This window comes from Anarhichas minor, unplaced genomic scaffold, assembly GCF_050575085.1.
Source record: "Anarhichas minor isolate MPS153535 unplaced genomic scaffold, ASM5057508v1 ptg000033l, whole genome shotgun sequence".
Lineage (NCBI taxonomy): Eukaryota > Metazoa > Chordata > Actinopteri > Perciformes > Anarhichadidae > Anarhichas > Anarhichas minor.
The window spans coordinates 13,502,368-13,515,032 of NW_027466479.1; the positions used below are offsets into that span (position 1 = coordinate 13,502,368).

General features: G+C 43.1%; 1 protein-coding gene across 1 annotated transcript; it reads right to left on the reverse strand.

Annotated features, from left to right (window-relative positions):
- Window positions 1–396: 396 nt before the first annotated feature.
- Window positions 397–11,478, reverse strand: LOC142965324 (zinc finger protein 385D-like). The gene is made up of 9 exons (XM_076106223.1): window positions 11,313–11,478; window positions 9,792–9,853; window positions 9,150–9,259; window positions 5,073–5,180; window positions 4,439–4,607; window positions 2,983–3,234; window positions 2,725–2,906; window positions 1,524–1,625; window positions 397–1,165 (listed from the first exon to the last, which is right to left on the reverse strand). The coding sequence occupies exons 2-9, from the start codon at window positions 9,841–9,843 to the stop codon at window positions 923–925; spliced, it is 1,218 nt and encodes a 405-aa protein (XP_075962338.1). The 5' UTR covers window positions 9,844–9,853; window positions 11,313–11,478; the 3' UTR covers window positions 397–922.
- Between the last annotated feature and the right edge of the window lie 1,187 nt (window positions 11,479–12,665).

Below are 12,665 nucleotides of genomic sequence, written 5' to 3' on the forward strand. Positions count from 1 at the left end.
TGGATGCGCTGTTTTCAATTTAGTTTTTTAGGAAAATACTTGAGTACAAACCAAGAGAGGTTTTTGCGTACTGCTAAGCAGCAAAGGAAGATGAAATTGGCTTTGGTCTGCGCCTGAATGCAGAGAGTTATGGGAATGGGCCGAGGTGATGCGCTTCTACATTTCTAGCAGTGTCTGGGTGAACACCAACGCAAGGAGCTGAAAAGACTAACGTAGATGTTTGTTACAGCATATGTCTTATTTAATTAATGCATCTGTTGGAACAAAGCTGTGTCACCATAAGAACACCAAGTTAAGTTGAAAGGATGTTGCACTTATTTTTGAGTAAAATGCATGTTATGGCGCATTGAATTGGTAATGAAGAATCTTCTGGGGTCAAACATGAGTATCCACAGCTATTGTTTATTGGAAAATAATAAACCTCTTCACTCAAGCATGCTCTGACTGGCATATATATACACTTATATGCATATCTGCACACACAAACACACACACAGCTATAGACATCATGGAAGTTCACCATCATGCATCTTTCATATCTATACTGAATTAAACTTTCCATTTTATTATGGATTTTCTTGATTGTCACATAGATGATCAGCATCTATAAAAAGTGTTTATTACTGGAGGAATGAAGCAGTAGTGCAGAAAACATGTTGTAAAGTTTGACTTCTATGATGGCTATATCTGCACATGCACTCAAACTCATTCACACAAATGCTCACGTCAGAAAATGCTGTTGTTTACGTTGCATTGTACTTCCTCCATTGCAATCTGCTTTGTGGTTTTGGGCCCAGGAAATAATCTTCAGTCCTGGTCCATGACGCCTACAGCATCTGTTGTTAGTAGAGCACTGTCTTATATACCATGTTGTTCATCTGCTTTTAGCTGCAGTTCAGAGCTGATTGAGACGTCGACGGGGTCAGTAGGGGGAAAACAGAACCGATGTGTGTGCCGAACAGATGGGTCCAGGGGCCGAATGCAGCAGCGCCTGGGGGAGGGGCTGACTCTGAAACAGGGCGGGGCTCAAGTTCGAGGCAGGGCGGAGAGAGAAGGGGGGCAGCATTGCCATGGCAGCAGCAGCGGCAACAGAGAGCTGACGCTGTAGGAGACAGGAGGCCAGAGGATTGGTCAGGTCTTGCTTCTTCTGTAGAGCGAGGCGTATCTGATGAGGAAAACCACAGACAAACAAACTGCAATCAAGGGGTTTATTTTTCTCTCACGAGGAAATTGACCAGTTAAGTAGGAAACCAGACACGGACTATAGGAGATAAAGTCTTAGCAGCTACTTGGCCAATAGAAGTACAAACTGTCCCAGTTACTGCCAAACAATCTTATCTGGAATCTGCTCTCCTGCCTTTTTTCCCCTCTTACAAGGTCATAGGATTACAACATGAGATTTTTCAACCCATATCGCAGACAAGGGAGTGAAGCTTCCTGGAAGAGGGTCTAGAGAGTCAACTCATGTACACAAACACAATGATGAGGGATGACAGTAAATCAAGCAACAGCAGAGTACTCACTGCTTGGAAACTCTGGTGACGCTGGGTGGGAGTGTAAGGGCTGAACTTAGGCTTGGCTGGTTTACCTGCTGCTCTGTCCTTGTGTCTCCTACTGCTGATGTGCTGCAGGAGAACAACAGACAAACTCAGGCAGCAGCATAAAATGCAGAGCGTACAAAGAAAGACGGCATCAGTCGCCTTTGTTTGGAAGAGATAATTAAAGGAAGCCTAATCAAAGTTCTTGTGATGATTCAGACGTGATGATGTCGATATTTTGTTGGCTCTGACTTTGAGATTCAAAATATTCATGAGGGGGCGGGTTTGGAAATCTCTTTGGTTTGATTGACAAGCACAAACAGATGGCTACGGCCACACAATCAGCAGTGTGCCGCTAAATATTCATGAGCACCTGGCCAAAGTTAACTTTTAAACAGTCAGGCCAACACTGAGCATTCGTATCACGAACAGAGATGCTAACATCATATTCAGATGCTCGCTGAAAAAGACAAGGCTCAGTAGCTTTGTGCTCATTATTTTTAGGGATCTGTGATTTTAACTCACCTGCAGCGACAGGTGTGAGATCTACGCACTGTGATTTGGCAGTAAATATGCACGGTCCTGAATTGCCTCTATGTAATACATACTGGATAAAGTGACGTTGAATCTGTTGATGCCTTTGAGCGATTCGGCTGTGTGACAGCTGACCTTTTCATACCTTTTTACTCAGAAGAGGAACTGGCCAGTAAGAAGAGTGATGAGCCAGTTTCTCATGTCACCCACCAAGTGTTCACTCTGCTTGAGCAACGTAGCAGCTACGGTTGTTTGTTGTGTCATGCACATTTGCATGGACTTTAAGACACACAACAAATATTTGTTTGATTACTTCCATGTTATGCTACTTTATATTTCTACTCCACTACATTTCAGTACTTTTTGTACTTCACTACATTGATCTACACACAGCTGCTAGTTACTGTTTGGATTTTACATTGAATGTCATATGATAAGCTTTTACATTAAAACACATTGCTAAAAATTAAACCGGTGGTGCCCAATCTTTTGGGCTTCTGACCTCTGACAAAAAAGCAGTGTATACTCGGTGCCCCTCTTCATGTTTTAGATCTGCTCTCTAGAAGTTGTTTGAGTTCTCCCTCTTATCCTCTTTCATGGTTCCATTTGTACAACTGTTTGTGGCCAAAACAAGACATTTTCAGCAACTGACCTGTTTGAGCTGAGTCTCGGAGTTGACGTGCACATCGCAGATCTCACAGTGGAATGTTTTGTTCTGGAGTCCAGTTGGCGACTCAGACGGCACTACCAGCTTGGCTTTGACCCCCGGTCTCGGGAAGGACTTGATGGCTCCATCACCACTCCTAGCCTGCAGCATTGTCTTGTGCTTAGTGCCTGAGCAGATATAAAGCCATGTCAACAGAGCATCAAACATAGCACCAGCAGGCTAAGCTGGACTACAGGTCCTCACCGCTGTTGTGGGCCTGCAGCTGGGAGGCAGAGTTCACAGCAACCTTGCAGAGGGAGCAGTAGAGCAGACGTAAAGCTTTCTCTTCTTCCGTTTCCTCCTCTGGTGCCACCTCCATCTCGCCGTCTCTTTGTGTCTCTGTCTCTGGTGTCCTCAGGCTGGGTGACAGGGAGGGGTCAGAGGGTGCGTTCACAGTTTCAGTGGAGCCGCTGCTCGATGGCGACGCCTCTGATGTAGGGTTTGGGGGTGAGGGTTCTGAAATGAATGCAGAAAGAAGCAGAAAGCTGTTAATAAGACAGTGTAAACAGTGGAAGAAACAACAAATATGATAAGAAAGGAACAGAAAGAGAAAAGAAAGCCAGCAAGAGAGATGGCGACCATGAAGATGAGACACATTTAAATATTTTTCTGCAGATTTCTGAACTCCTACTGCTTACAATAAGAAGAACTGATTTCATGATGTGCGAGACAGAGATAAAAACTCACCAAGCTACAGGTGTCTATGAGCTCTATCAACATCTCTAATCGCACTAATAATCAATGATTTCCCCAAGGATCTGCCTCTCAGCACTTCAATTTAGAGTCTAGAGTCAGAGATGATTTGGCTGTATTATCTTTTGTGAGACTGACTTGTAGAGGTTCCCTGGAGGAGCGTGTGCTGATTTAAGGAATCACTCTTTGCAAATAATAAGGATTAGCTCTGCCTAGCTGAATGGTTGTCAATTTGTTGCCATTGACTCCTGTAATGGTAACACCACACTCCCCACTCGTGGAGGCCGACGAGGCTGTTTGTTGAAGTAATCTTCAGAGAGCTCTCCTGCCGTCTCATCCACTTCCCTTAAAACTGGAAATGATCACTCTTCCCCTCACTCTTCAAACACACTCTCACAGTATAGCGATGCAGTACGATTCTTCAATTTCTTTGCTTTTTTAGCTTGCAGCAAAATGTATTATTTTCATTTCATAACACCCACACACATGCAAAAGTAGCACATCAGGACTGGCACACACACGCACACACACACACACACACACACACACACACACACACACACACACACACACACACAGAGAGAGACATGCTGGAAAGCAGTCAATGCTTTAACATACCTCCACACTTATATTGACACATCTCCAGGCACACGTGTACTCACACACACCCACACACTATACAGTGTTACCCACTGATCATGTTCAAAGCATTATAATGGGCTTTTGATCTCAGGAGGCCACTCAAGAGGTCGGTAAATTTAGATATGAAGAAGGAGCGGAGGGTAATTCTCAACCTTTAAGCTCTTCACTGTGAAACCCAAAGCAGCAGGAGGTTTATCACATCAAAGAATTAAAGTCGTGACTGGGAAAAGCCGTATATTCATACATCTAACACTGTCATACATTTCATGTCTGCACACACATCCACATACACAGGGGAAGCATGTGTGCCTGAAGAGACTCACACCTCCTGATGTCGTGTCAGCGCTGGAGGGCTGTGAGCAGAGTGACGGGAGGATTTGCGATGTGGTTTCCCTGGCAACCGGTTCAGAGGTCCTGATCTTTAAATCGGGGGTGTCCATCACTTTCAGCCTTTTTGTGTGTTTGGTACCAGTGTAGTGGGAAAAAGCCTGTGCCTGTTCACACAACAGCAAACAAGAAGGTATGAAGTAATTGCACACAATTATTTAGTTTTGTGAACCTGAAATGTTTTTATACAAAGCAACAGTACATGACTTGAATGTGAGCTCCAGCACAAAGTATTAAAGGCTGATATCCCTTCACATTGATGACAGATGTGTTAATATATAGACTAACACCAGCCAACAAGTTGATCAAAGGGTGGTATGTAATATAGACATGGATGTGGTGACTTTGCATTGCATTGCATCATTCTGTAATAAGCAAAGTAAATAATGCATACTCTACAAAGGACAAATATTAAGAGGTGTGCACATTTCACACAACTATGAATTGGGGCAGGTCTAACCTCAGGGCAGTCCTCCTAAGCCGTTCAACTGTCATGTAAGGGTGTGTGTGAGAAATGAACCTGAAAGAAAAACAATTCAAAGTGTGTGTGTTTCCCACACAACAGCACCCACCTCAGAGTTGAACCTCAGTGGAAAGACTCCGCAGGAACTGAGCTTCCTCCTCAGCGGCGTTGTTAGCCCGAAGCCTGGGCCAATCAGAGCTTTATGGATGTGATCCATCTGCAAAGAAAGGAGAGGCGTAAAATTAAGGTCACGACCGGTTCAGGGTTGTAAAAGGCCAGACTGAGTATGTAGTGAAAGTGATCACCTGTAGTGTTAATGGCATGCTGTCTGCAAGCTACTCATGTGCTCCTTTCAAGAAACACAGATTCATAACATCTCAGGTAATAGGTGGGTGTTGTAAGAAGGAGCTGAATGGGCGAGTATATAACAGTGTGTGTATGACATACCCTGCACTGAGGCTAAGCTCCTAAGAATGTTCTGATGATTTGATTTTCCACACAAAAACGTGTAAATATATGAGTGTTGAGAGTGACCACCCTGAATCCCACCTGACCACCTGGCCTCCGCTCTCCATGATGGAGCAAACTATAAACTACATTTTACAGCCACCTTTCAAACCTACAGGGGGTGAGTGCTTCATGCTGGAAGCCAAGCCTCACCCAGTCCTTTTCCAAGAAGTTAGAAGTTAGAAATGAGGGTGGGGTTTAGAAAGATTCCTCAAAAGGTGTCATTCACTTTTAAAAGAATGCTTTTCACTATTCAGAGAAGACTGTTTTAAAATGATGTGCTGTGAAAAATCGAACTATTGAGAAAATCTGACCTTTCACCCCAAGACTAGGTTTCTTTGAGAGTGCACAAGAAACAGGCAGTAAGCCTCTGCATGTCTGTGTGTGTGTGTGTGTGTGTGTGTGTGTGTCTATGTACACAACTATATCAGTAACTGACCACACATCACCTCTGAACATTACCTACTGGTTTAATGAGCCCATATACTCAGTGCAATAAAACCCAACAGGCTTTTGTGGAGCATAACAAACTTGTGATGAAATGTAGGGAGCCATATAATCAACCACAATCAGAGAGGCATTATGGAAATCTGGCTGGAGGTGACGTAAAAACGTAGATGTTGTTGTGGACCAGCCAACTAGTGCTGTAAGCCCTGGGGACATTAACTGTAGCCACTAGAGATTGTGCTCGTTTCTTTCTAATGGCTGAGATGAATTATTTGCTCTTCAAACGTTAAAAACGTAACAGAATCTGTCTGGAAGTTCGTGTGGATGTGTGTGTGTGGTTGTGTGTGTGTGTGTGTGTTCATTTTCTTTGATCATCACTCTAGGCAGCTGCAGTGGAATGCTTCTCTGCAGTCACTGGTCTCTTATCTCTCTGTTTCCCTGCAGCTGTCTGTCTATGTAAAACTCAAGCAAACACATAAAAACAAATACAGTTCTGTCATGTACCATATCTAAAATACAAATCATGATATCATAAAATAAAAAATAAAAAAACAGGAACTAGGCTTCTGTAATAAGCATGGTCATATACGGTGAGTGTTGAATGTAGCACATCAATAACAACATGGCCACATTAATGTTAATCATTTATGAGGCCGTAGTTTTCTATTTCTCTGATTGAGACTCAACATTTTAACATCAGTATAAGGCCCCCCCCCCCCCCTCTCCCTCCTCAGCCCCCAAGGCTCCAGTATCACTATCTGACCTTCCATCACACATTCCCTCACTTCACCCCTCCATCTGCTCTCCTCTGAACTCTCTGCCTCTCTCTTTCGTGTCCGTCTGATCAAAGTCACCTTCCTGCCTCCCAGTGGACTCACTCTTACCCTCTACTCCCAATCCACACTCTCGGGTGGACTAACGCCTGTGGCAAAGTCATTTCGCCCTTCTTACTCATTGCCTCTTCTTTCTTTCTTCTGTTGTCTGTACACACACACACACACACACACGGACTGTCGCATTTCCATCACTTTCCATTACATTGACTTGCATTCATTTCCTGGAAGCTTACCCTAACCAATTGGTTGGTTTACGTCACGGAGAAATGCATTTTGTTCCCAAAAGGAAAGCGAGTCCCCTTAATGTGACTGTGTAAACAGATCCATGTCCCCACAACATAAGTAATACACACACACACTACATCTACCCTCCCGGCTTATTGTGACATTAAAACCAATAAAAGCAGTAAAGTCAGTGGGATGTACAGTAAATAAAGACCTCCACCACTATAGCTTCAGCATTAATCAGTACTTTGTCTCTAAGTTCCTCATACACCGCAGTGGTTACGTGTCAGACGTGCTCAGCTCAATGGAGTGAGTGAGGCTGAAACATGTGGTCCAGTAAAGTAAAGCAGACTTTTACCTGGAGCACAGTCAAGAGCCTCAACATTTATAGTGATGAATGTTCCTGGATTGATATTGTGTACCAGCGTGACTGCTATTTGTGAGCACATGACGTCAAGCAACTGGAGCGGGTTATGATGAATGAGCTGCTGCTTTTGGTTCTTTGTCATTTAAATGAGTGTTTGCTTGGAAACAAAGGCACTTGCTTTTTTGTTTCCAATTCTGTCAAACTACGAGCCAAACTAGCCTGTGAAGTCCCAGTTTGGATCCCTGGCAAATTACACCCAACCGATACCAAGCACTGTTAAGGTCAGACAACATTCCTCAAACTGCAGAGTTGGCGAAATGTTGGAAATGCAATAAAATGAGAGACATGAGTTATAGATAGGTGAGAGGGGATGTGACTCAGCAGGGGAGAGGGTCTTGTGAGATTTCAGAAGACATCTTTTGACCTGTGGTAAATTATAAGCGAGACAGCTTTTTCTGAACCAATAGGAAACATCCATTACGAGGAAGTCAGCAGAAAAAGGAAACTTGTTTTGAAATTTGATGAAAAATTGTAATATTTTGATGCGTGTGTGTGTGTGTGTGTGTGTGTGTGTGTGTGTGTGTGTGTGTGTGTGTGTGTGTGGTAAAGGAGGAAGAGAACAAATAAAGAGAGAGGAGGGTCAGTGGGGAAAGTGATGGAGTGATGCAGAGTTGAAAACTCTGAAAGTGAGAAAGAGTGCATGAGAGGGTGGGATATGGGGAAGATGACAGCAGGAGAGAATGTGGAAAATGCTAGAAAAGAGAGCTGAATTGAAGAGGGTGATGGAGCAAGAGCAACACAGTAAAGTGCACAGGATGGATGAGAAGGCTTGAGAGAAGAGAGAGATGAAATGGAGGGGAGGGGGCCAAGACCTCCTCAGGTGGCAGAGTGGCTTTTTCGACAAAGACAGAGATGCTACACTCCCACACAGAGCAGATTTGAACACTGAACACTAACAGTCCAGCAGACACACACACACACACACACACACACACACACAATCCTCTCTTTCTTTTAAACACTCAAATTATCACTCTACATCTCTCCTTCTTAACAGCGGAGAGAAAATCCCGGTTTAAAGAAAAGACCAAAGTTAAGAGAAGGGAGGAATTTTGCTTCAGAGTGGGTATTTGGCCAGACTCAGTGATGGGATCATGAGTCATCTCAAGTTTAGGTTTTCTAAAGGGTTTGGTATTAGCGAAAGTGTGAGGACAAAAAACACATCGTGTTTTCTTGGCTTTGTGTGCCCGGAACAAATAAAGGTGTTAGAAAAGTGCTTTGTGTTAAAATACAAATAAATACGTAGCAGCGATGGAGTCAAGCTACATTACTTTTACTGCATTGATTTAGGCCAGAAAAAAATGACTTCATACATCGTGAAGCCAGGAGTATATGGAGGCATACAGTGCGATCCCCCTGTGATCCAGACATCAACCCTGCCTGACACATCAACTCTCTTCTGGGCTTGGACTTGGCCAGCTTTGTTTCTCTCCACCTTCACAAGCACCGGGACAGACGGCTCTAAGAAAAGCTGTGTGAGGAATATCAAGGAATCAGCTCCACTCTCCAGCTGGTGTGGAAATGTCACAGCTGTCTGCATCAGAGGTGATATATTTGGAAAGGGTGTATAGGCCGCTCGCTCATGCATCTGTGTATTGAAAAATAAACTCCACGCAGGCAGACTGTTATAAACACTTGCAGCAGAAATCGGCGTGGTGAAGTGAACGATTTCAGATTTTCTTTAAAAGGCACAGTTGGTGAGATCGTGGTTGCCGTGACAGCTACGGTGACTGAAAGTACTCACGTCGGTGAATCCAGGAAGCAGATGGAAGGGGACGAGGGGCTTCGGGTCTGGGGAGGGATAGGTCCTCCCCAGAGTGGGGCGGGCCAGCAGAGCGCTGTGACACACATTACCTAGAGAGGAGACAGGTAGATATGGAGAAATGACTCAATAGAGATGAGGTGATTCTCTTTAGAAATGGTAATATGGTGATGATGATAGCAAATACATAGAGGTATATGAAGACATTCTGTGCTCAAGGTTGTTGTGCTTATAAACTTGTCTGACTGTTTTAGATTTTCAGAACACAGTGTTGTGATACATTTCCTTCAGTTTTTTTCTCTCTTATTTTCATTGCAACGTTACTATGTTTGATGCTGGTCAGTTTTTAGTTGTGACAGGAGCACTAACCAAGGCTCATTTGTATTAATATTGTTAAATGCCAATGTTGATTAATGTGCTTTCTTACCCATAAACATACAATTAAATGAACAAAATGTAGGGTCATAAATATAATAAAACATTCCTTTGCCTATTGCCACTCTGACTGTGCCTCTGTCTTATTTAAGTTTTACTCATCCTTATTGGCAGTTATTAAAATAAGATGCACTCAGATCAAATATCACTTTGTTTTATGGTTTATGTCGATTTGAAACACCTACTCACCTACAGTGAAGTAAAATGTGGAACTCAGGTGGCAGGTAAGGTCTACATACATTGACTAAACACTGTAAAAAAAAAAAAAAAAAGCACAGTTCTGAGGTAGTTGTACATGAGTACTCCCATTGTGTCTTATTCGTGATCTCTACTTCACTACATTTGAGAGTGCAATATTCTTTGCAGATTAAGATTTATTTTATAAAATGCGAAGTAATGTATGTACGAGTTTGGTTTGTCTGTATGTGTGTACATGTTAATATGATAAAATAATATATTTTACACACAAAACATGAAATCAGATTGTTATAGATTATGTAAGTGTCTGTGAACACATTAATCCACCAGTAGTAATTAAACAATACATAACTCTCTGATAGCCATTCTATGTTCTGTGAGCTTCCTTCAGGATGTTCAGGCTGTCAGGTCGACTCGTGGTACCAAATGTGTTCTTACACACTTCTGGTTCAATGAGACCATTACTAAAAGTGTGTGCCGCTGTGTCTTCAGCATGTGCGTGGGAAGGTGAATTTGGTAAGGAGGGGAGGGGCTTATGCACGCGCATATTAGAGAACTTTGCGATGAAATAATAGAGCCAACAGTAGGATAAACATATGATCCATTCGTGTTATTAATAATAGAAGACGTATTGTTGTCAGGGACCTTCGCAGTCTTACATAAATACTGCCAAGAGGTTCTGAGTATTTTAAGATCAATTCACTCTTCTGGACATGAGGATCCGTGGTCATCGTGTTTTCTGTGCGTAACAGCGCGCGACGTGTTAGTCATCACAATGAGCCACACAGCGCAGTCAGCTGTTACCATGGTGCCATATATATCAATTGAAAGTCGATTGAAAACTCAATCTAAATGTTTTTGTGGAATTAAAAAAAAAATGCAGTTACATTTTATTATTGTTCGTGCATAATGAATTGCTCACAATCCGGAAACGATTTATTTGAAAAAATGTTCACCTTTTTTGTTTGTGAACGAGACTCACACAACGTGCGGCGGCGGACAGCGAGAAACATGGTCACGCTTGGCATGACACCCGCTAATGTGCTTTTGGATACTTTAAAGAATCTATGATACAAGAGACACGTGGACGAGGCGGCACATACGCGCGCACACACACACGCGCGCGCGCACACACTTAGAATGTTTCGATACTTTTTAAAGCCTAAAAAAGCGATTCATCATCATTAAATATAATTCCATAACTTGCATGTAATAATCTAAAGCAATAATAATTTGTTTTACTGTGTCCAGTGATTTGTCATAGTTTATGATCCTGTAATAATTGTATAGTGTAAGGCAATCAGTACATATGGGCATTAAGAGCCAAGCGCAATAAAACCAAAACAAGCTCAATTGTAAGAGATGTGTTGAACAGGCTGCCCTATCGCAGCCTCTATTTCACTGTGACTGACTTGCAGCTCACATCCATCTCAACATAGCAACAAGTGACTCCGCTGCGTTTATAACAACAAAAAAATACTCTTTTGAGATTAAAACGCATCGTTTACATACCAAAATACATGGCAGCTCCAAGTGAAATCCGTTTGCTCAGTGTAAGATAAAGGTGTTTTTCATCTCCATGCAGAGATAAAGCTTTGCGTCTTCTCCTCCACAGCCTGTCTTCCCTCTCTATCTCTCTCCTGCAGCGCTGATGCTGCTCCTTCCCATCTGGATTCCCTCCTCCTCCTGACTACCCGCCCCTCCTCCTCCTCTTCCTCCGCCTCATCTCTTCACGATTCCGGTTCAAGTCTGCTCCACATCTCCAGAAATCTGTTTTTAACTCTGTAAACAGACGGAAATGACCTTAATGAATGTACAGTACCACCCTGGAGTATTGCAAACCCTCAAATGCCAACAGAGCAAGAGGCACATTTGGGTTCAATATAACACCACAAATCAGAGAGAGGGTTTCTTATCTTTAACAAAGAAACTTCAGGCAGTTTTTTTCAGGCAATATCAAAAACAAACCTTCATGCTTGAAAGAATGAGGGGAAATCCTTCTCCTCCTGGCCACAGGGTGACTCCCGGCTGCAGGTGGGAGTGGAAGGAGCCCCGTGTTCTTCTTCTGTAAATGCCTTCCCATCCTCGCTTTCCTCTCGGGCCCGTGGTATTTTTAGATGCATCCCAGAGCTTTCACTGGGAGGAAACTACACACAACACATACCAACACAGTCCAGCTAAAAACATCACAGGCTGTCAACGCTTCTATCCAGACTTTTGCATATGCATGCACTCACTCACACTGCATGCAAGGAATATAGTATGTTCATATCCGTCTTTTTGTGTTGCTCAAACACACACACAAACACATCCGTAGAGAGTTTAGATGTACTGTATCTCTTGGCAGAGACCTTGGTATAACTTTCATATTCCCTAAACCCATGCAGGCATGTTCCCCCCCCCCCCGTGTCAGGAAAGCGAACAGCAACATGTGTTTTCCCACAATCTGCAACTCCAGGGAGATTTAGCTCTGGAAGGCCGTCAATTCAACAACTGTTCTGAAAATGCATGCGCGCGCACGCACACACACACACACACACAGTCTCGGTGTGCTTGAACTAAGAAACATTTGAATTAGTGATGCGCATAAATCGGGCACATATTTCTGATTAGACAGTGCAGCCCTCATCAGGACGACATGCAAGATAAACCCTAAAGTGACATAAAATATGAATAAATATATCGGAAAGGTCCCATCCATCTTCATGCTCCTGGCTGAGCCATGTCATCTGGACAGTAGCCACATGGAACAAAAGCTGAGGAGGAGAAAAATACACGCATGGAAATATCTACTCATAAACTCAATTTAACGGCCCTTTTGTCACTTACTGTATTGCCAGACGTTGTTCCTCTGAGAATGAGCAG

What these genes read in the sequence shown, in the direction of transcription:
- LOC142965324 (XM_076106223.1), bottom strand. Translation starts at nt 9,843, where the DNA reads ATGTATGTAGACCTTACCTGCCACCTGAGTTCCACATTTTACTTCACT. An exon ending in CGCTGACACGACATCAGGAG is followed by an intron (nt 3,235 to 4,438) that starts GTGTGAGTCTCT and finishes CATTCATTTCAG; the next exon opens with AACCCTCACCCCCAAACCCT. An exon ending in CCGAGACTCAGCTCAAACAG is followed by an intron (nt 1,626 to 2,724) that starts GTCAGTTGCTGA and finishes GTTCTCCTGCAG; the next exon opens with CACATCAGCAGTAGGAGACA.